The 24,532-nt window shown below is 43.9% G+C and overlaps 2 protein-coding genes across 2 annotated transcripts in view; both read right to left on the minus strand.

Moving 5' to 3' along the window:
• BEND5 (BEN domain containing 5) overlaps nt 1–17,929 on the minus strand; it is a 55,883-nt gene extending 37,954 nt beyond the window's left edge. Inside the window, exon 1 of the mRNA XM_007946715.2 lies at nt 17,704–17,929. Coding sequence (XP_007944906.1) covers nt 17,704–17,929 — 226 coding nt within the window. The remainder of the gene's footprint in view (nt 1–17,703) is intronic.
• Nucleotides 1–24,532, minus strand: part of AGBL4 (AGBL carboxypeptidase 4) — a gene marked incomplete at its 5' end in the record, with an annotated part of 1,767,058 nt that overhangs the window by 400,304 nt on the left and 1,342,222 nt on the right. The gene's annotated exons all lie outside the window — the stretch shown is intronic.

A 24,532-nucleotide genomic window follows, 5' to 3' on the forward strand; every position in this document is an offset into this window, starting at 1 on the left:
TAAGGCATTTGACTGCTAACCAGAAGGCTGGTGGTTCAAACCCACCAGCCACTCCTCAGAAGGAAGATTGGGCAGTCTCCTTTTGTTTCCGCTTCGGAAACCCAAAGGGGTTATTGTGAATCGGAAATGACTCAACGGCAGTGAGTTTTCCTTCCAGGGAGTGGCTGGTGGGTTTGAATCCCCAGCCTTCTGGTTAGCAGTCAAATGCCTTGGGCACTATCCCACCAGAGCTCTTTGACATTAGGAAGGGGAGGAAAAAATTACCATCAGCATCAACCGCCCTAGGCTAGGAGGTCAGACATGCTACCCACCTTCCAGCCTTCTTGCCAATTATAACACCAGCTGTCCTTCCCACAGTAATCTCTACTTGTCTCCTGGGCTTGATAATTCATTGAGGTGGCCACATAGAACTCACAGTGTTCATGATTATGGGGTTTTTAGAGAAGTTAACAGGTTACACAGTCCAGGCTCAGGATACAGTTCTTCAATCAGTACAGCCTCTCCTCAGCCATGCCTATCGGTATGCCTCTGTTTGGCTGTCGGCCTCTTGGCCTGGCCTCTGCTCTGCTCAGGCAAGTGTTATAAAGCTGTTTTAGTTCTGCTGATAGATACTGGGGAGGCTTCCTTCCTGAAGGCAAACAGCTTTTCTCGCTCTGTAGGCCAGGAAGCCTACCACTTCATCTTGTGCCAGTCTTTTGGTTCTGCTGCTATTGTTTCTCTGCTACTGTTTCTCACCATGTTCAGCACAGGGATGTCAGGCCTAAGGTCACGCTCTATTCCTGGCTTTTCTTTCTTGATGGTAGTGAGATATTCCCCCCTTTCGGCCTCTGGGATGGCTCATTTTAAGACTACCAGATGGCAAAACTGGCCAACCTCCACATTATGGTTCCATACACGTTATTTTTGTGGTTCTGCTTCCGCAAAAGTGCCATATATCTTACTCACATTATTAATTAATTGGGCCACCAGCACCTGACATTTGCATTGTTGTTGTTGTTGTGTGCCAGACCCGACTCATAGCGACCCCTCCTTGGGTTTCCGAGGCAGTATCACTACGGAAGTAGATTGCCCCATCTTCCTTCCGAGGAGTGGCTGGTAGGTATGAACTGCCAGCCTTCTGGTTAGCAGTCAAGTGCCTTAGGCACTATGCTACCAGAGCTCCCACTCAATGAATAGGACATTATAATTTGGGTTATCAATATGCTCTGAATCATTTTTATTCTCTTAATCTTAAGGTAAACAAAGACATAATTAAAAAAAAAAAAAAGACTGAAGCAAGATGTGAAGTATAAAGGAATTGCCCAAGGGAAAAAGAGTCAATTTTTGTTAATAATCTCCTGATCAAAGATGAAAATGGTCTTTCCCACTGACCAGGGGAGCAATCCTCAGGTTCTGTTTTCACAAGAATGGCCTGTTCTTGTTCTCTTTGTGCCTATAAAATACATGCAATGGTTGAGGCATGAACAACAAATAGCTGGGCCTTTGGTCACTCTAAGAGAGCAACAGCTTCTCTCCTATAAATCATAGTGGACTCTTTCTAAGCCAAGAAGTTACTAAAAGATAAAACCTAAGGAAAGTGTTCCAAATGAAGTTATTCTTGAATGGTGTGCGTGTGTGCATGCGTATGTGCAAGGATACATTTGTGAAAATGCAGAAAGAGAATGAGACAGAGAGGTAGAGATAATAAGGAGTGAGAGGGTGATATTAGGATTTCTGAAGTGTTGGGGTAAAGTCTGGAGTTTGACAAGTTCAAGGGCAAAAGTCTAAGATGTAGCCACCAAACTGGAAATGACAAGCTATGGTCTGCCTCCCTGAGCTGACACCCTATGGCTCAGGATCATGCTGGCCTGGAATTGATGTTGAGAGCAGCTCAGACTCACAAAAGCAGGTTGTATTTGAACTGAGACCAATTCTCAGATCACATCATTTAACCCTTTCGAAAATGCAGATGAGAAAACTGAGGTTCCAAATGGTTACCACGTGCATCTATCCATGCAACAATCAGGCTCAGGGATATAGAAGGGGAAAGACAGGACAAGGCCTCCCTCCAAAAGACTAACGTTGTTCAGGGTCACAGAAGTTAGTGCCATACCATGAATAGCATGAGAACCCAGAGCTTTTCCTCCCATATCACAGCATAATATTTATCTTTATCAAGAATTAATAGGATCGAGGGGCTCTGGTGGCAGAGTACCTAAGGCATTTGACTGTTAACCAGAAGGCTGGTGGTTCAAATCCACCAGCTACTCCTTAGAAGGAAGACTGGGCAATCTACTTCCGTAAAAATTTACTGCCTTGGAAACCTGAAAGGGGGTTGCCATGAGTTGGAATCAACTCGATGGCAGTGAGTTTGGTTTTTTGGTTTTAGGCTGGGTCCTGTGGCACAGACTAATGAACATCCAGACAACTGGGGACACAAAAAAAGATAACCTAAGATCTCGATACTGAGCTTGAAATAAGGGAGAAATGACTGCTGTAGAATTTCAGGGGCAAGGGAGATAACTTCAGTTGTCACTGTAACTATGGAAGACTTTTGACAGGACGTAGCATTTGGGCTTTGTGATTGTGGGTAAGTTACTTTACTTCTCTGAACCTGTTTCTTCATCTGTAACCTGAAGTTAATAGTTTCTATTCACATCGGCAGGATATTATGAGGATTATCAATGTTAAGAAATTGAACAGAGTGAATGACGCTAGGACAGTTGATGCCCATACAAGAAGAGTTACTAAGAATGATGAGAATCTGGACCACGCAAGGGAGGGAAAGCACAGAAGCCAAAAGAAGAGGGTTGGGGGAACATTTATACCGGAATGGTTCAACTGTAGATTGGAGGGAGAGGTGAGACACATAGTAAGCTGGGTGGAATAAGTACCTTTAAATCCCAGGTTAAGAAAACTTAAGATTCAGCTGCAGGTGTGAAAGAATATGGAGTCAGACAACCTGGATGCAAAGTCCAGTTCTGCTATTTAGCAGGTATGAGAAGTGGCCCACCTGGTGAAATGACACAAAAGTGTCATTCTTCTCTTTCTGTAGAAATGGGGATATAGCATCTACCTCCCATAGGGATCAAATCAGCTGTGCGAATACACATGCCTTGAAAACAACAGAGCCCTGGGAAGACAAATACACGATGGCTGACAAAGCTCGGCAGGCATTACCTGCGGGCCTGGGTACTGCTGCAGGCTTGCTCCTTGAGGTAGAGGGCTGTTTAGCTGCTCATCTGGGGAAAGGCAACAATCAGCCATGCTCCACTCCCACCTGATGAGATGAGTCCCTATTCCTACCAGCTATGCCCAAGGTTCTACGCTTTTCTAACTGGAATGTCCCCTCCCCTTCCTTGTCTGCTGGACAAATGTCACTTAATCTCGATGCATGTCCTCTTTCCCCCTCAAAGTTCTCATTATACACTATACATACCTCCTTCACACTCTATTTTTTTTACTGTTACAATTATCTGCTTACAGGTCTACCTTCCCCACTGGAGTGTGAGCAATCTCATGGCAGAGGCCTGGCCATACAATAATAACTCATTAAATAAAAATGTTTAATGAAAGAATAACAAACATAGGCTACCTCAATAAGCACATAAAAAGATGGTATCATCATTCACAGCCATTGAGTCGATCCCAACATACAGTGAAACTATAGGGCAAAGTAAACTGTCCCATAGGGTTTCTACAGCTGTAAATCTTTATGGAAGCAGACTGCCTCATCTTTCTCCCACAAAATGGCTGGGCTGGTAGGTTTAAACTGCCCACCTTTTTAATTAGCAGCTGAATGCTGTAACCACAATGCCACCAGAGCTCCTATGAGGAATGCAAATTTTGTATTAGGCTAAGGCAAATCAAAACCACAATGGATATCACTTCACACCCACTAGGATGCTGTAATTAAAAAAATAAAAATAATAGCAAGTGTTGGAAAGGATGTAGACAAACTGGAGCCCTTGGACATTGCTGGTAGGAAGGTAAAAGTAGTGCAACTGCTGTGGAAAACAGGTTAGTGGTTCCTCAAAGCGTTAAACACAGAATACTCTTATGACCAGCAATGCCAGTCCTAGATAATGTACCCAAGAAAAATGAAAACATGTCTCCACAAAAACTTGTATATGAATGTTCATACCAACATTATTTATAATAGCCAAAATGTGGAAATAACCTAAATATCGTCAAATGATAAATGGATATAAACAAAATATGGTATATCCATATAATGGAATATTATTCAGCAATAAAAAGGAATGGAGTCCTAATACATGCTCCAACATGGATGAACCCTGAAAACACTATGATGAATGAAAGAAACCAGACAGAAAAGGGCACAGATTTTATGATCCTGTTTAGATGAAATACACAGAATAGCAAATCCCATAGAGATAGGAAGTAGATTAATGGTTGCCAAAGGCTGGGGAAAGGAGAATGACTGTTAACAGGTAATAGAGATTTCTTTTTGGGTGGGTGATGAAAATGTTCTAGAATTAGAGAGTAATAATGGCTGCATAAAGGACCTCTGGTGGCATAGTGTCTTAAGGAATTTGACTGCTAACCAGAAGGTTGGTGGTTCAAACCTACCAGAAGCTCCACAGAAGGAAGATGGGGCAATCTACTTCTGTAAAGATTTACTGCCTTAGAAACCCAAGGGGGGTTGCTATGACTTGGAATTGACTCAATGGCAATGGGTTTGGTTTTGGTGGGTTTTTTGTTTATGGTTGCATATACTGAAAACCACTCACTTATACAATTTAAGTGGTGAATTTTATGTTATGTGAACTGCATTTCAACTTACCACTTGTGTAATCTCCACTACCTCTAAGATATAAGACTCTTCACAAATATTACAACACATCTTAACAACCCTGCAAGTTGTATTATTAGCCACATTTTTTCCCACAGAAGAAGAAATGAAGTTCAAAGAAATAAACCCCCTTGCCTAAAGTCACCCACCTGGGAAGAGAAAGAGCCAGAAATCAATCTAGATTAGTCTGCCATCCAAGCCCATGCTCTATCCTCTCTAAACACATGCTTGAAACATGGTGCCAGAATAAATGCTAGATAAAGATAGGAGCTCTGGTGGTGTAGTGCCTAAGGCATTTGACTGCTAACCAGAAGGCTGGGGGTTCGAACCCACCAGCCACTCCTCGAAAGAAAGGTTGGGCAATCTACTTCCATAGATACTGCCTCAGAAACCCAAGGAGGGGTCGCTAAGAGTCAGATCCGACTCAACGGAAGTGAGTTCTGCTGCTTCTTTTTTTTTTTTTAAATAGATAAGGACATCCAAATTCCCCAGTTAGCAGCCCAAAGCAGAAGGCCAATTTACTCCTGCTTTTTTGCCAGGCTCCCCGGTCCTCAAGAAGCCCCCAGAAAGCAGTAACCATAGTCATAATAACATAGAAACAGGTTCTAGACAGTCCTCAGGACTTGAATGGGCTCCCTGAGAAGGGAGGTTAGGCAGTAGAGGAAACACTAAATTTAATGGTGCTTTGGAAAAGGCTGGAAACAGATAGCTTCTCGAATCACAGGCCTCTTGACCTGGATCCTGGCTGCCTCGGTGCTTGTCCAGGGGAATCCTGAGGCATCTCTAAAAGCTAACCACCTTCTGGCTCCATCCTAATGCTAGCCAGGGCCCTTCTTGACCTATGCTCCTTCTAAGGGGGCTCAGGAGGACCTGAGACCTCTCATTATCTGCAGATAAGATCTGCAGACAGGGAGTATTTACTGAGCCCTATTCCAAGCTGAAAATCATGCCAAGTGGTTCTTGTCATCTAGGCTTTTACAATCCAGGATGTGTCAAGGACCCCAACTAGAATGCAAGCTTTGACTTCCTGAGGGGTGCTGGCTTACATGGCGCAAACTCTGGTCTCTAGTACTGCCTAACCCTAATTCTGAGTTGAAGGTGATATCTTATATTCATAGAACACTCAATGTCATCATAAAAAGAAATGGTTGGGAGAGGGAGGCCTAGTAGCTAATAAGGCAACCTAGTCTTTTGAGTCATATGGTCCAGCTTTGGAATTCTGGCTCTGCTACATAGTTAACTGTGGGAACTTGGGCAAGCCACTTAACCTGTCTGAATCTGAGTTTCATTTTCTGTATAGTGTTGTTGTTGTTATGTGCCGTCGAGTCAGCCCTGACTCATAGCGACCCCTCCTTGGGTTTCCGAGGCAGTATCACTACGGGAGTAGGATTGCCCAACCTTCCTTCCGAGGAGTGGCTGATGGGTTTGAACCGCCAGCCACCTGGTAAGCAGTCAAGTGCCTTAGCCACTATGCTACCAGAGCTCCTTTTCTGTATAGTGGGGATAATAAATTGTTTTCCAAAGAAATTATGCATGTAAAGCACCAAGTACAGTGCCTTTCTTGTCACAGATGTTCAACAAATAGTGGCTTTTCGGCTACCCTTGAGGGTTCTGTTTGGTTTTTATCCTATGGCAATGAGGACCACTGCAAGTTCTGATACAGATAGAGACATGATGAAAGAGATGTTTTAGGAAGATTAATGTGGCAGTGGCAAGCAAGATGGATGAGGTATGAGGGAGAGTCTGAACACAGGGTGACAAGAAGCTGTAACTCTTGACTGGTCACATTAATGAAGGTGAACGACAGTGTGGATCATCTACGACAGCAGATACTTCATGTACCATTTTAATGTGGCTTTGGAATATGCTTCTGGGTTTGAATTCCAGAGCACTAGAGAAGATAGTAGCTGCTGACTGCAAAGGATGAGGGAAGTCTAATCAGCCTGCCTCTGCAATTGCTCCAAGCTTGAGGCCAAAATATCACAGGTTAGTGTAAGCAGACATAAATGTATAGCCTCTGAAAAGACAACCTTTACTGACCTGACTTCCTTTCATCTGTTGTCTCCAGAGAAAGGAAAGCCATCAAGGATTTGAGCATCAGCTATCTCCTGCCTTCCAGCTACTATGATGTCAGCTAATTTTATCCATCCATTCAACAAATACTGAGTAAGCACCTACTACGCACCGGGGCCTGTGCCAAATTCTTTACAAACACCACTGCATTTAATCTCCACAGTAATTCCACTGAAGCAGAAATGGAGGTTCAAAGAAGTGGGACAGCTCACCTAAATCATAGAGCTAGGAGAGATGGAATTTCAAATCAGGTCTGTTTGACACTCAGGCCCTGTTCCTACCACCCGATTCTCCTATAGAGCAACAAGAGAAAAATGACCAAGTTGCCTTAATTTCTTCAACTGAATACCATTGTTGGACTGAACTAAAAAGCACATATATAATGGCGAATGGGTTGAAATAACCTCCTAAGTGCCTCTTTTCTCCTGAGACCTTGCTCATACCCTAAGAGAATGCTGCAATGAATCTCCAAATTCAAGTGAGCACTGTACAAATATGACTTGATGCCAAACTCCTGAACTACGGAGTTTATCAAGGCCACCAGACTCTAAATGATCCCCAAATAGAGTCCCTATTCCAAGCCATAGTTTCTTATAAAAACGTGCTCAAAGCTACTTTTCAAAAATAGAAAAATAGCTTGAAATTTGTCATTAATTGGAGAGTGACACATATCCCATTAAATTTAGCACTGAAAAATAAAATGGAGGCATAGTTATAAGCAAGTGGTATTCTAGAAAACACAGATGGAAAGGAAGCCCGATAAAAGTCTGTCTTCAAAAGTGAAGGGGTCCTAAACAATTTGTATCTACAGTTAAAATAGGATAAGTGCCCTCTTAACCCTCAATTTACATACAATCAGGAGAGATATTAAAAGTAATTCAAGGTCAGAGAGTTCAATTTGGTGTGGTTTTGTTAGCTAGCTGAAACTCTGAAAGGCTAAACGTGAAACGTTTTACTTAAAAAATAGTATCTATAGGCAACTTTAAATTTTAAATTGTACAAAAACCCTGTGAAGTCTTCCGTTTGCTTTGAAAAAGGACATAGAAAGGACATGCACATTGCATTCTCTGGCTCATGGTGTTTGTTTTTATAAAATCCCAGGCAGACAAAATTCTCGAGTTTCAAGGACTGTATTCAGCCGGGACAACAAAAAGAAGAGTGTCCTGCTGTGGTGTAGCAGAAAGAAATCAGAAGACATTGATTCTAGTCTTGCCTCTGTCACTAACTCACCAGGTGACCAGTTACTTCCTCTCACGAGGCCTTGGTTTTCTTTTCTGTAAAACAGGGGGGCTCTACTAGAAAATCTCAACAGATGCTTCCAGCTGAGTGACTTATGGCAGCTACAGGGACTTCCAGGTCTCTGTCCTCATCTATGCAGCAGAGGGCATCTACAAAATGCCACCAAGGGGACATGTTTGAAGAAATGCCCTACCGAGGCCATGCAAAAAGACAGGGAATTGCTAACCAGGTTTCAGGAGGTTTGCTTACTCTGACAGTCACTGCCTTGCTGGGCATGACAAAGGGGTGGAACACAAACAAAACCAGGAAGCTCATTCTGCTGGGTCATTCGTCCAGCCTCCCTTGTGTGTTTCACCAGGCTGCTGCCAGGGTAATATATGGTCCCAGCAGAGAATCAAAGAGGGGCAAAATATGGTGGAAAGGGGCCTTTCAAGCTAAGGCCAAGCCCCAGGAGGATTTAAAACACACACGTTAAATTTTAAACTTGTCTGCTCCTCCCATGGCTTTGTTCTTCTAAATCATTCCTCTCCACAAAGGGTGGTTCCACGACTGAGCCAACTGTCCTCTCACAACTATTACCCACTGTTGTCTTTAAAAGGTATCTGCCATTTAATGAGTACCTACTATGAGCTCTGGTAGCATAGTGCCTAAGGCACTTGACTGCTAACCAGGAGGCTGGCGGTTCAAACCCACCAGCCACTCCTTGGAAGGAAGGTTGGGCAATCCTACTTCTGTAGTGATAACTGCCTCGGAAACCCAAGGAGGGGTCGCTAGGAGGCGGGGCCGACTCGATGGCAAATAACAACAACAACAACTATGAGCTCTGGTAGCGTAGTGCCTAAGGCACTTGACTGCTAACCAGAAGGCTGGCGGTTCAAACCCACCAGCCAAATCTCGGAAGGAAGGTTGGGCAATCTACTTCCGTAGTGATACCACCTCGGAAAACCAAGGAGGGGTCACCATGAGTTGGGTCCGACTCAATGGCATATAACAACAACAACTATGCACCAAATACTTTCACATATTGCCTTGTAAATAACACAGAGGGCAGGTGGGTGGTAATTACATCCACATTACAGATGAGGCACCTGGAACTTAAGAAAAGTGAAGTAGTCACCCATGGTCACATAGATTGTAAACAGCAGGGTCACAATTTGAGTTCAGAAAGTCTGATTTAAATCCATCTTCTTTCTGCTTTCTACTACTTCCTTGTGGATACTTACAGAAGTGATCTAGAGGTCACTTAACACACTCTGACATGGTCATGATTCTTTACTAGAAGATATCTGACCTGCTTTGTACCTCCAGTGACGGACGCATCGCTATGCTTGATGTCTTTTCCATTGTTCATCAGCTCTGTCCACTGTGATTATATTGCTCTTACCCAACATCTATAAATTCCACTCTCTAGTTCTAGCTCTGCTCTTTGCACCCCTCAGAACAAGTCTGATATTTCTTCCATGAAGCAAAAATAGGTGTTGAAAACTACTAAAATGTCATCCAATGCAATTTTTTTTTTCTTTTTGAGCCTATATAAACAGCTGTCCTATCCTATGTCTTACCAACTAGCTCAGAGAAGAAGGTAGTTACTGTGTAGTTAAAACTCTCTCTCTCTCTATCTCTCTCTCTCTCTCTCACACACACACACACACACACAACATAAACATAAATCTAGATCTGCAATTCCCAGTCTCCTTCTCTGGGCTCCTCTTCTTCAGTTGTGCCTTTAAAAGCCGGTGTCCTGAAGAGATCTGCCTTTGCATGCTTCTCTCACTCTGCATCCTCTCCCACTATGACCTCACCTCGCCCATGGTTGATGACTTCCAAATTGGGATCTTCAGCTTGAAATGCTCTCCTGAGTCTTGGACCCACATGCCCAACTTCTTTCCTGGAATATCCACCCAGATATCCCATGGGTCCCTCGGATTCAACATGTTTCAAACTCACTCAAATGGTCACATGTCACTGCAAGTATTCCTCTACTAGTTCCCATCATGGGAGGGGAACTCAGAAACTCTCCTTCCCCATCATCACCACAACCAGCCAATTACCAAGTCCCATGGATTCTCCTTCCTTAATACATCTCAGATCCACAATCGTCAAACCCTAGTTTAGGTCTCACAATTTTTAATAGGACTAACTCACGTTTCTCCCCAAGCCTAGTCTATGTGGAAAGACTTACCCCAATGCCTGGACCTAGATAGCACTCACTAAACAATTGTTTGAATACCTCTCTGTTGTTGTTGTTGTTGTTGTTAGGTGGCATCTAGTCAGTTGCGACACACTGTGACCCTATGTACAAACAGAACAAAACACTCTTTGTCCTGTGCCATCCTCACAATCACTGCTATGCTTGAGCCCACTGTTGCAGCCACTGTGTCAATCCATCTCCTTGAGGGTTTTTCTTCATTTAATCTGACCCTCTACTTTACAAGCATGATGTTCTTCTACAGGGACTGTTCCCTCCTGTTAACATGTCCAAAGCACATAAGATGAAGTCTCTCCACCCTTGCTTCTAAGGAACTTTCTGGCTGTACTTCTTCCAAAACAGATCTGTTTGTTCTTCTGGCAGTCAATGGTATATTCAATATTCTTTGCCATAATTCTTTGCTATCATTCACGTGCATTAATTTTTTCTTGGTCCTCCTTATTCACTGTCTAGCTTTCGCATGCATAAGAGGTGACTACAAATACTGTGGCTTGGGTCAGGTGTACCTTGGTCCTCAATGTGACATCTTTCTTTTGCACACTTTAAAGAAGTCTTTTGCAGAAGATTTGCCCAGTATAAAGTGTTGTTTGATTTCTGGACTGCTGCTTTCATGGACGTTGATTATGAATCCAAATAAAATGAAATCCTTGATAACTTCAATCTTTTCTCCATTTATCATGATGGTACATGATTACTGGTCCAGTTGTAAGGATTTTTGTTTTCTTTATGTTGAGGGGTAATCCATACTGAAGGCTGTAGTCTGATCTTCATCAGTAAGTGCTTCAAGTCTTCCTCACTGTCAACAAGCAAGGTCCTATCATTTTGTATATTGCAGTTGTTAATGAGTTTCCTCCAATCCTGATGTGGCTATATCCCAATAAAACAAAGAGCTCTATCTCACAAGGATGTAGCTTATTTGGAAAATCCCAGCACAGAACCTGGTGGCTATTTAACAAATAATTGGTCAGTTAATATTTAAAGATATAAAACTTCTAGTCCTCCTTCTGCATACAACTTAATACCTGCAGAACTTGAATGAACCACAGTAAACCTCTGTTTATGTGTTTTTCTAGTAAGCATTTTTAAATCTTCTCTCTCTGATGAGTTTGTAAGATGAAGCAGGTGGGCACAGTGGAAAGCGCATTAGTCTTGGAGTCAAAGACCTTAATTTGAATCCCAACACTCCTAGGAAGGAAGATGGGGCAATCTACTTCCGTAGTGATACTACCTCAGAAACCCAAGGAGGGGTTGCTATGAGTCGGGTCTGACTCAATGGACATAACAACAACAACAACAACAACACTTTTCTGGTGTGTTTTTAAAAATAAAAACCAGTGCGCTCTTAAGTAACAAAACACAACATAAAAAAGCAAGACTTCAGCTTGCCTGGGTCAAATTTTTCTCTCAGGCTGTGAACCAGAACTCTGCAGTCCTCTGTAGCACATGCTATTTAGCCATAACAAATGTGTGGTTCTCAAACAAGGAGAAATCACCTCAGACTTAACCTTCAATGGTAACATTCCAGTAGAATCTGCAACAGATGACAGCAGGCAAGTTCCAGTCTTTGCTCAACATATATCAGCAGAACATGTCAAAACCTAAATTAAAAGTTTTCACTTGCCTAAAAAAAAAAATTCCTTCTGTTGGCAGTCTCCCACTGATGACATGCAACAGTCTTTGCATATGAAATCGGCTAGTCCCCTGCTCTGCTGCTAACTTTGTAGAAGTTCCAAAGCATTTCTGGAGCAAGTGATCTATTTGGACTGACAATGCCAAGCTTGGACCTGAGCCCTGAATGAGCTAAAATTACCAAAGCGAGAAGAACGTGGCTTTGGAAGCTATTTCCCCCAAGTGTGGGGTTTCTTCTAGTTGAGGGAGTGATAAAGAATGTTGACTTTTTCCAGATGAACAATGTTGAATGAAGCCTTAAAATCCCACTGCACGTTTCTGTTCTGAAAAACAAGTTGATGCTACAGAGACTCCTATCTCCCCTACTTCCACTCCCAAGCACACTAACACACCTGTCTTCCCCCAAGCCCAACATGTAATATTGGTGTGAACTATGAGCTGGGCACTATGAAGACAGGGACCAGTAAAACAGGCCCTATCCTGGAGGTTCTCATTGTCTGGCAGGAAGACAGGCACATTCCAGACTAACCACACAAGGCATAAAATGCTAAGAACCATAAGCAAGGAATAAGCAAAGAGAAACATGAGTTCCAGGAGGTGCTGTGGGGCAAAGGGTGGGGCAGCGAATGCCCCTGAGGTGGATGCTTCTAGCGCACTTTGTCCACTCCTCCATCACGGACCGCAGAGTGCTAGACATCTGTCACATGTCTGCTTTCTCTACTGGAAGGTGAGCTCCATGTGGGCAGAAGCCCCATGTTCCATGTTAGGTAACGATTAATCCATCCTGCTGGCTCAAAGGAGTCCACGAAGGTGTGTTCCCAGAATGGCATGAAATACCACAGGACTAGAGCAAAGAGAGGAGGTCCTGGGTGGTGCCAATGGTTAACACACTTGGCTACTAACTGAAAAGTTGGAGGTTCCAATCCACTCAGAGGTACCTTGGAAGAAAGGCCTGGCAATCTACTCCTGAAAAATCAGCCATTGAAAATCTATGGAGCACAGTTCTATTCTGACACATGTAGGTCTGTCAAGAGGCAGAGTTGACTCTGTGGCAACTGTTTTTTTAGGAGACAAGGGAAGTGTAAGTGAGTCTGGAGAAGTAGGGCAGGGCTGGGGCTGGTCTGGGGAGGGCTATGAATGCTAGGCTAAGAAGCTGAAACTTTATTTAGTAGGCAACAGGGAGTGACACAGGGTTCTAAGGAAAGCAGTGAATTGACTAAGGTTTTTTTTTTTAAGATCATTCTGATAGAAATTTGAAAAACAGACTGAAGACAGATGAGTAAGAGCTGATGCAGGCCTGAATTCGAAAAATGGCAGTGGAGCTGGAAAGGAAAGTGTTAAAACACACGCAAAGACCACCCAGAGTTGGTGGTACATGGTGCTCCCTCTCCCCACAGTGTCTAGCTTCTATATTCCTGTAGCACTTATGTTGGGCTCCCAGACTATAAACTTCTGAGGATGGTGCCCTCTTCTTCATCATCACTCTGACTCCTACAGAAAGCCAATATGGCAGGGGCTGAAAAGTTAGCTCTCTCTCCCTGGGGCATGCTGCCATTTCTACCCCAGTCGCTGAGATGTGTGAGTGCACTGGAGCATTCTTTATGACAGTGCTGGGCCAGGCACATAGGAAGTAGTAACGAGGCATGTGACAACAAAGGTAACTTAGCACTCCCCAAAAAACAAAAACACAGCACAGGCACGTGGACAGAATGACACAGAATTTGAAGACCTAGAAAAACCAGTTTTGGGCCCCTAAAACACAAGTATTCAACACCACAAGCCCTAGGAGCAGGCTGGATTGCACTTAAACAATGGTGAGCTCTCCAAATGGGTAGCTCTCACTTTCACAATCTGCTCTGAAAATAAATAGGAAGAAGGCGTGACCACAGCTCAAAGGTGACCAAAGTCTTGAGCTATGCGGGTCTTTGATGGGGAGTGGGGCTCTTTTGAGATTTCCCAAGAAAATGGCAACTGAAATGGGAGTAAGATGTCTATGTATTCTGTGGAAGGGAGGCCGGAAATCGAGGAAGAAGAGTGAGCACAGGGCTTGAAAATACAGAAACTAAAACCTTCTCCTGACTTGAAAACTTGCCTTGAGCTGGATGGTTTCTTCATTTCCTTCTACTCCAAGCCGTGCTGTGTGGTTGACAGGAACATCAACTACTCTATAGAAGGGACTGCCAAGTGTGGGCCTGGCACTGGAAGACCTGTATTCCAATTCTGGTTTTGTTTTTTTTCGGTTATGCACCTGTAGGCAGATACCTACCATCTCTGAGCCTCAGTCTCCTTATCTATAAAATGGAAACAATTATAGCCATATTTACCCACTGGGTCACAAGGAGGACTAACACACATAACTCACAGATACACAGCAAGAGAGAGACACTAAAGATGCTGTATTTTTTTTTTTTTTTCTTCCTTGAACTAGAATTGGAATTTTATGAGAAGAGGGCCATGCACTAACATTGGATACACACCAAAAATGTGGTGTGGGTCACCAAATGCTGGAAAAATGCAAACAGCTGGTTTGACATTTCCTGAGTACAAGAAGAGGTACATGTTAAGACAGCTCTGGTTTAGCCTGTGCAAACACTCACTGAAGTAACATGCTTCTCACAGAAAACAAATGTCCCTAAAACTACCTCTGAAACCATGCTTCTAGTACTATGGCTTATCCCATAAACATAAAGCCACCTCTGCCCCCAGCCCCCCAGGGCTCCTCGCCTCACACTTGTACCACAGCACAGTGGTACTTACATCCAGGAGATACCAGAAGATGAGCCCTTCAAGATGAAGTCACTGCAAGCAACTCAGAGCCACCAAGTTTAAGTCAGAAGGGGTTTCAAGACACATAGGGAAGTTCTTCCAGGATAAATGAATTCCCAAACCTTGGCTTTTCCTACCACATCTGCAGCCAGGGCTGCTGCTCCAATTTAAAAATTAACCAGCTGAGTGGTATTTGAAATGTGGACCGTGGTTGTCCTTGTTGTTAGATGCCATTAAGTCAGTTCTGACTCACAGTGACCCCACAAACAACAGAATAAAACTGCTTGGTCCTGCACCAACCTCACAATGCTAACTCATTGAGGGTATTCCTCTTTTTCACTGACTCTACTTTACTGAGCATGATGTCCTTCTCCAGGGACTAGTCCCTCCTGATAACAGGTCCAAAGTATGTGAGATGAAGTCTCATCATGCTCACATCTGAGGAGCATTCTGGCTGTACTTCTTCCAAGACAGATATATTCATTCTTCTGGTGGTCCAAGGTATATTCAGTATTCTTGGCCAATACCATAATTCAAATGCACGAATTCTTCTTCAGTCTTCCTTATTCATTACCCAGCTATCACAGGCATATGAGGCAACTGAAAAATACCATGGCTTGGGTCAGGCACACCTTAGTTCTCAAGGTGACATCTTTGCTTTTTGAACACTTTATAGAGAGAGATCTTTTGCAATAGGTTTTCTCAATGCAATGTGGCTACCAACGAAATTGTTGTATCTTTTTCTTTCTCCTCCCCCTCAAAACAATGAAGTGAGGGAAAGTGTTTTTTAACTCATGCTGAAACTGGACCCATGCTGCTTCTCTCTAGCTACTCTACCAGCTTACAGATGTTGCTTAAATTATTATTATTTTTTTTTAAAGAAAAATCCTCAGGATTTAATAGCACTCCAATTTAAAGGATGGATAGTCTAGAGGTTCAAGATTCATGGGGTTTAAACCAATTACTATATGTCCTTACTTAATGAGAACTTGCATCAATTTCTACATGAAAGTTGGTGGACTACTATCTGCCTTAGTAGCCTCTCTACAATGCTTGAAGAGCCAAGCATAGTATATATGTTTGTTGAATGAATGAATGAACAATCTCTACCGAAAAGAAAACAGCCATTACACACCAGGACATGTACCACTGACTCCCACTGGCACACATCACTTCCACTCTCCTATTGCCCATCCAAATCTAGGACTATGATACAAGCAAGAAGCATGCTTTCTTCCTTAGGCCTATATTCTTGGTAAATAAATTCCCAATCCCTTCCCCAAGTAAATAAAAGTAAATAAGTGAAATAATCATAAAACCTAATCAGGGAGCTCTGGTAGCCTAGTGCCTAAGGCATTTGACTGCTAACCAGAAGGCTGGTGGTTCAAACTCACCAGCCACTCCTCTGAAGGAAGACTGGGCAATCTACTCCTGTAGAGATACTGCCTTGGAAACCCAAGGAAGGGTCGCTGTGAGTTGGGATTGGCTTGACAGCAGTGACTTTTTTTAAGCAGTTTCAATGTTTTCCCTTTTCTATAATACCTCCCTTCACTCAGTTTTCCTGCCCCAGGTGTCTGGCAGTGGGTGGGTAGTAAAGACACAACCTGGCAAAAGGGCTGAACAATTTGTTCAGTTCCCACTCTTCTTTCACTTCTCAACTCCTGCAGTTCTACATTACAGAGTTAGCTCAAGGCAGTGAAAAGGCACTAGAATCATAAGCCTAGGTTCTAACATATTAACTTACCATGAGACCCTGGGCAAGTCACTTCCCCCTTTGAACCACAGTTTTCTCTTCTGTCAAATTTAAGTCTGATATATGCTAGATTCATCTTTCAGGCTAAATGTGAGGAAGCAAAAGAACTTGGAAAAATTGGAAAAGTCTCAAAATTGCAAAACACTAACAACATGTTCACTTAGTTCCTAACCCTTGGTCTTCTCTTTTAAGTGGAGGGCAAGAGGAGCTCACTGTCTCTGTCTACTGTGATCTATCTTCCTTAACAGAGCCTTTAGCTGCTGCCCCAAAAGTAACTGATACTTTCTTCTTTCCTCCATGTCTACACCCAAACCTCCTAGAGCTAGCTGGGAAAGAAAGCCAGATGTCTTCTCCTCCTTACTAAGAAAAAGGTTCCTCAGCACAGCAGGAAGAATTCTGGTAAAGGCGGCTGAAGGGCTAATTTCTTATCCTATCACCAAAAGAACCTCAGTAACCTCATCTGTCAAATGAGGATAAGACTACCTGTCTTACCTATCTGTCAGGGCCCTGGGAATGCATGGAATAGGAGGCAAAGTCTGGTCTTACCATGACCCAGAAACCCTTTCCTGGCCCTACTCTCAAGGGAGCATTCTTGGAGATGCAGAAACAGTGTGGAGGCTGAAGGATGCCTTAGGACTTCTTTCTTTTTACCTTTGCCACCTGGATAGGAAGAGGCAGGAGAGAGTGGTGCCAGGAGTACTGAGATTCAAGGCCTCCTTATCTTGACCAGTGATGGCATAGATGGGACAAGGATGTCTTAGCTTTCTTCTGTGAAGTAGGACTCCCACCTAAAAGAGTCTGACAATATTTGCCTAAAGGTAACCAGGGGCCTTAAAGAAAACAGACAGCTTGAGAAACTTGAGAAAGAAAGGAACAGAGAGGGAAGGAACTGGCAATGAGGTAAAGAGAAGGTGAGAGAGACTTCAAGGCACAAACAGTCTGGAAAAGAAAGGAAAAGTGAACAGAATATAAAGAGGAGGGCAGACACGGAAAAAGAGGGGAGACAGACTGACAGCGCGGGAGTGTAGGAAGCGGGGAAGACAAAGGGGACCGTTTTGTATTTTTAACTGGTCTGGCCTTTTAGAGATGTCTAGCCCCCAAAAGAAAAGCCCCGGGGTTGTGAGGAGGAGGCAGAAGCAAGCAGTGGCTCCCCCGGCCCCCTCCGCCACAGCGCCCGGCCCCCTCCCCGAGACCTGGCCCCCGCCCCGGTCCCACCGTCCCTCCGGCCCGCTCGCTCACCTGCCAGCGCCAGGATCTGGGCCTTGTGGAGCAACAGCGCGCCCCAGTCGCGGGGGGCGCGCGGGGGGCTCTCGGGCCCGGCGCCCAGCTCCTCCGGGCCCCGGTACACGGCGTACACCTTCTGGTTGTCAAAATCCAGCCGCGATCGTGGGCTGAAGTCGCGCACGCACGACACGGGCAGAGCGTAGCAGACGTTGTCCTCCAGGAACCGCACAAAGGCGTACATGGTGGGTGCCGGGGGCGGGACCCGGTAGGGCCGGTCAGCCCGCGAGGCGGGCGCAAAGGTGGGGACCCGACGGGGGGCGCGAGCCGCGCAGCCGGGCCGGGGGCGGGGGCGGCTCCCCGGGACCCGGACTCCCCCCACTGTTATTGTTCCTGAAAGCTCCGCTCTGCCAATCGGCTGCTCTCGCCTGGGCGCGGAAAAGGGAGGGAGGGGGAGAAAGAGGGGCGGGGGGCGGATGAAGGGGGTTTGGAAGCGCACTGCCACTCGCGAAGTCAGACCCGAGCAATCACAGCCTGAGCGCGATTCAAGTGGGGAGGGGAAAGGGCAGAGGTTGAATTGAAATAATAATAAAAACAATAGCATTGCAGGGAAAAAAAGCACTGACTGAAAGTCGCGCTGCGGGCAGGATTGTATTGCATCAACATCACGCTGCAAAATAAATTGCATTGCAACAGAACTGCATTGCAAAGAAGAGGAATGTGAGAGGTGGATGCGGGGGTGGAATAGGGCAATCTTGTTTGAATCCCAGAGTGTAAACTTACATTTGTAAGCGAAAAGAATTTTGGAGTGTTTGAGTGTTTCTAATTTAGCCACCCCACCACCCACAACCCCATTAGTTCGCTTTGTGTGTGGGTGTGGGTGTGTGTGTGTGTGAGCGCGAGCGCGCGCGTGCAGAACTGCTAACTCCCTCTGCGAGGAGGGTCACTCAGCCAGAAACGTTCCCCCAGAGCTGGTAAACCAGTTTTGATCAGAACTGGGACTTATCTGGGATTTCCAGTTGGACCAGCTGCCTGGGATGATGGAGGGTTCTTCAAGGGCTGTTTTCAGCCAGAGGGAGAAGTGGTGCCCCTTTCCCCTGCCATCTACCTACATTGAGGCATCCCCTTCACTGCATGCTGAGCTGGGACCATTTGGAATGGAGCAGGGAATGGAGGGGTGCTCTGAGGAAGGAAGGCTCAGGGAGTTCAAGAATGAGACTCTGTGGAACACAGGTCTTTATTCTGTCTCTTATATCACAAAGAGAACCTGGAGGAGCTTGAGGTTCCCACAGACAAGACTTGAACAGCAGCCTAAAGAGGGCTGGCTGGGCTCCGTACTCAAGAATCCCCTCCCATATCAGAGGGGGTTAGCCTACTAACATCCCCACAGCCTAGCCCAGGACCTTGCTTTTGGTAGGGGCTCCATAAATTTTGAGTGAGTCATAATAAAAATTCATATTTACTCAGCTATCCATTCACTAATTCTTTTATTCAAGGAACCAATATTCATTGAGTACTTATTACAGGTTCTGGGCTAGGTGCTGGTAGCAGATGAGTGACCTGAACCAAACTCACTGCTATTGAGTTGTTTCTGACTCATAGCGATCCTGTATGACAGAACAGAATTTCCTCTTAGGGTTTCCAAGGCTGTAAATCTTTATGGAAGCAGACTGCCTCATCTTTCTCCAGCAGAGTAGCTCGTGGGTTCAAACTACTGAACTTTTGGTTTGCATCCAAATGCCTTAACCACTACCCACCAGAGTTATTTAGCAGGTGAATAGATAGGACAAAAAAATGCCTGGATTCCTGGGCCTTGCAGACTTAGGCAATGTATCCGAACTTGAGTCTCAATTTTGGATTCCAGTGACAAAAATAAGTTCCTGTACGAACAACATACCTTTGCAGTGTTCTCCACCCTTATAATGTGTTGTGGGAGCATACATAAAGAATTATGTTACAATGATAGAAGTGTTCTATAGAGGAATGCTTAATGGATGTGGTATATTCAGCTAAATGCTATATGCAAAAAGAAAAAGAATAAACAAGAAAACAAAATAAATGTACCACAATGTTACAAGAGTGGGTCTCTTGGAGTTTCTTGTAATGATGAGTGTTTTTCCCTTGCATTCTTGTATTTATATATTTATAATTTTCCACAATGAGCAAGTATTATTTCTATAATCAGAAAATATTAAACATTTATAATAGCAAAGGACTGTGCTCACATTACAGATCAGCCGCACTCACGATGAAGCAGATAAGCCAAAACTCCCAAATAATTTCACTGTGGTTTGGAGAAGACGTTATACAGTTGAACCTCATCAATGCAAGTTTCCAGGGCACAAGTCATATCAGGGTCTTTTAAACCAGCTCAATGGTATTTATGTGCACAAGTGCCAACCAGGTATGACTGCGAGTCATTCTGATGCAGATGTTGGTCCTACCATGCCCCCACACACTTGTGGAAAAACAAGAGGCCACTCAAGTTGTTGGCAGATTTGTTTTCATGATTATGATTTCTTTGGACTAATCTTAAATGGATTTTTGTTTTAAGAATACTTGCCTATGGTGATCAAGAAGAACTAATGTGCAAGTATTATTTCTGATAATTTACAAGATGGATCATGCAGAATTGACCACAGTTAATGAAAGTCCATGAAGCTGCAGACTATGTTTGCAAAATGATTTAAAGTAGCATCATGGCCAACTTTCTCTCTGCAGCTAAATGAGGGTGACCTGAAAATGCATTACTAGTCTCATCTCTCAACACCCTCCTGGACACCGTATACTCCCAACACATGAAATTATTTGACATTTCCCAAGACAACATGGTTTTTCAGCTCCTAAGCCTTTATGTTTGCTCTGGGGAGCTCTGGTAGCATAGTGCCTAAGGCATTTGACTGCTAACCAGAAGGCTGGTGGTTCAAACTCACCAGCCACTCCTCAGAAGGAAGGTTGGGCAATCTACTTCCGTAGGGATACTGCCTTGGAAACCCAAGGAGGGGTCTCTATGGGTCGGATCCGACTCCACGGCAGTGGTTGCATTGCCCTTCCCCTGGACATTCTTCCTCCCAAGTGCATGATGACCTCAACTAACCTCGAAAACTAGCCCAAATGTCATCTCCTCTTTGATATCTTCCCAAATCTCCCATGCTCCCCAAGCACTGGCAGTCCATTTTACTATTTTTCCTGGCAGCTTTTATTTCCCCTCACTAGAATAAGAGCTCTTTGAGGGCAGACATAAAGACTGAGTAACCTTAGCATCCCAGATACCAAGCATAGTGCTAAGGAGTAAATGCTTATAAAACACGCGTATTAAAGAAAGACACAGAGAGAGCATGAGTAACATACCCATTGCACAGTTTTTCTTGAAAGTCTATCCCTCTTTTTCAGATGTGAAAATGAATTCTAACTCTCTCTGTCCCACTGTAGTGAACACAGTCAGAACATGGATTCCACTTCTTTTAAGACTGATACATTCAGGAACACATTAAATATTACTGTACCCTCAAGGTCAAACAAATGCCCTCGGCAATAGAAATGTTTCTGATAAGAAGGCAGTTCCATTTCCCTGAACCCAGAAAGAATAAAAGAATAAACAATGGACATGGATGCCAGTGGAACAAACACAGACTCAAACATATTTTGCATGTAGGTACACAGAATGGATTCCACACAAGGAATGGCAGACACTGGGTATTCAAAGATACACTGTTGGATGGCCTAAGGGCAACAGAAAGATAGCCAGGGTTTCTGCTTCCTGTGTGACTCACATAATCAGTCTATTAGCGTGGCCTCTAGGAGAACCTACCATATGCCACATTGTTCCTCCTCTGCCCTAGTGAAAACTGAGTCAGAATATCTCCTCACTGACCAGGAGACCATAGCCCTATGCTTTACATATACCAAAAATTCAAGATGTTGATGATCCACTGATTGTCAAGCAAAGGCAGTTCAAAATACAGATTTCAGACTTAAAGAACCAGTAAAAACAAAATTCAACCAAATCTTTGTTGAATTCCCTCTTTAATATCCCTGTCAAATGGTCCCCTAGATATCTCTTATACAGTTCTAAAGTCAAGAAGTTCACTACCATCTAGATCACCCCTTAAAATCGGACACTACTGACTGTTAGAAAGGTCTTTCTTATACTGAGCCAGAATCCTTCACTTTCTGGCTGCCATAATAGGTTCACCACCACCAGTCTCATGCCAGCCCTTCAGATATGGGAAAACTTGGGATCCTGTCTCTCAGGAGATTCCCTTCTTTTGGCCAGACTTCTTCACATCCTTCACCTGTCTCTTCTCATATGACCTGGTTTCAATAATGATACTTGTGATATCTACCATTTCTCCAAAGCTTACTAGAAACACCATTTGCCATCGAGTTGGAGCCCACTCATAACGACCCCTCCTTGGGTTTCCGAGGCGGTATCACTACGGAAGTAGATTGCCCAACCTTCCTTCTGAGGAGTGGCTGGTGGGTTTGAACTGCCAGCCTTCCGGTGAGCAGTCAAATGCCTTAGGCACAGAGCTCCTGCACCATTTCTAGCATCTTGCATACATGAATTATCTTAATTAATTTTCACACCAAAACCTTCCAGGAGATGTTATTAATCCCATTATAGAGTTGAGACAATTGAGATTTAGGGGAAAGCAATTTGGCTCTGGGGAGGCCTGGAAGGCTTGTGGTCACGTTTGCATTTCAGACAGTTTGAGACAGTTGGCTCTAGAAAGCAGTATAGGGGGAGACCTGGAAGGGAGGCAAGGCTGGGGGGAAGGAGGCCTGTGATAAGGCTAGCTGTCTGTCCCTCCTCTTCCCTGATGCTCTCTTTCTGAGAGACCAAATGTACTTTGCCTCTCATCCAAGTCATTTTAATGGAGCAGAAAATGTACACATCTGGGGCAGTTTTGCAACTCTGTCTCCATTGTGCTTTCCTGCTGGGTTTTGCAGAGCTTTGGGTTTATGTCAAGCTCCTTGGGTTTAGCCAGATGAAGCATGTTCAGTGGCAGCAATGGGACTTATGTTTCATATTACTGCATGGAATTCTCAGTGTACTTTGCAAAACTATTTTAAGGAGACCTGGGTTCTGTGAAATTTTAAAGCAACTGGGGCATGTCTTTTCAACCTTTTAGCTAATGATTGACTACATTTTTTCGTGATTTTGCTTTTTTGTTTTTGTTTTTGTTTTTTCTGTGATGTTTGATTTGACTTTTCATGTCTCTGCTTCTCCCTACTTCCCCACCCCAAAAAGGAACTTGCTGTGCTGTGAACTCAGTGCTGTCTACTCAGGTTGATTCAACAAAGGGATAGACATCCAGGAGGATTTGGAGTTGCTCGGAGGCCTGAGGTGGGCATTACGCCAATGGGGTACTGCCACCCCAAAGCAGGGCCCTCAGCCTAGTTCATCCATATGAACTTCTGATCATGAGATCTGGGTCTGGGCTTTTGGGCAGGAGAAGGGAGTAGCTGTGAAGTGCAGGAAGAGAGAAAAAAGAGAAAGGCTGTAGGTTGAGCATTATTAAAGGCCAATGACCATTTCCCAGAAAACTTATACAGGCTACTTAGACGAAATGACAACTTTTCATGTAAGTGACAGCTTGGAAGGTCAAAAGAATATGTGACTCTGCCACAGCTTTGCTGTGATTTTGGGCAATACCGTTCATTCCCCGAGCCTCGGTTTTCTTACGTGTGAAATGAGGCTTTTAATACTTATCTCATGACGGTGTTGTGAGAATCTAAGGAGGAGTTTTTAGCCCTCTCTGTGTATCAGAATTACCTGGGGAACTTATGAATTATCTCACTCCCAGATCTCATTCTACCCCTCTACTGCCCAAGATCCTAATTCAACTGATCTGGGATAGGGCCTAGGCATTGATGCTTCTGTTTTGTTTGTTTGTTTAATTCTCAGAGTATTCTAACATGAAGACAGTGTTGAGGACCTCTGAGTTAGGAGATTTTAAATAGCATACCAGGCATGAAGGAAATACTCAACATGTCATAGTATTATTATTTTCAGGGAAAATATGCAGGGATCTAAAATGTCTGTATAACCTTGGGCAAGTCATTTAAACTTTCTGAGACACAATTTCTTCATCTGATAAATGACATGCTGTTGTCACTCACAGTGACCCTATCTATACACACCACTGCCTGGTCCTGTGCCCACCTCATAATTGTTGCCATGTTTGAGCCCATCACTGTAGCCAGTGTCAAACCATCTCATTGAGAATCTTCCCCTTTTTCTCTAACCCTCCACTACTAAGTGTGATGTCCTTCTCTATGGACTGGTCCTTCCTGATAACATATCCAGAGTATGTGAGACAGAGTCTCCCCATCCTTGCTTCTAAGGAGTAATCCTGCTGTACTTCTTCCAAAACAGATGTATTCATTCTTCTGGCAGTCCATGGTATATTCAATATCCTTTGCCAACACTATCATTCAAAGGCATCAATTCTTCATCAGTCTTCCTTATTCATTGATCAGCTTTTGCATGCCCATGAGGAGACTGAAAAATACCATGGCTTGGGTCGGATGCACCTTAGTCCTCAAAGTGACATCTTTGCTTTTTAACATTTTAAGGAGGCCTTTTGCAGCAGATTTGCCCAATGCAATGCATTGTTTGATTTCTTGACTGCTGCTTCCATGGACATGGATTGTGGATCTGAGTAAAGTGAAATCCTTGACAAGTTTAATCTTTTCTCCATTTATGGTGATGTTGCTTATTGGTCCAATTGTGAGGAATTTTGTTTTCCTTATGTTGAGGTGTAATCCATACATTCTAATGTGAAAAGATGACAGTATATTGTTATAAGAGACTCAACTTTAAATCCTGGCTGTGCTTCTT

The sequence above is a fragment of the Orycteropus afer genome, unplaced genomic scaffold (genome assembly GCF_000298275.1).
Source record: "Orycteropus afer afer isolate SDZICR_OR568_19922 unplaced genomic scaffold, OryAfe1.0 scaffold00169, whole genome shotgun sequence".
Lineage (NCBI taxonomy): Eukaryota > Metazoa > Chordata > Mammalia > Tubulidentata > Orycteropodidae > Orycteropus > Orycteropus afer.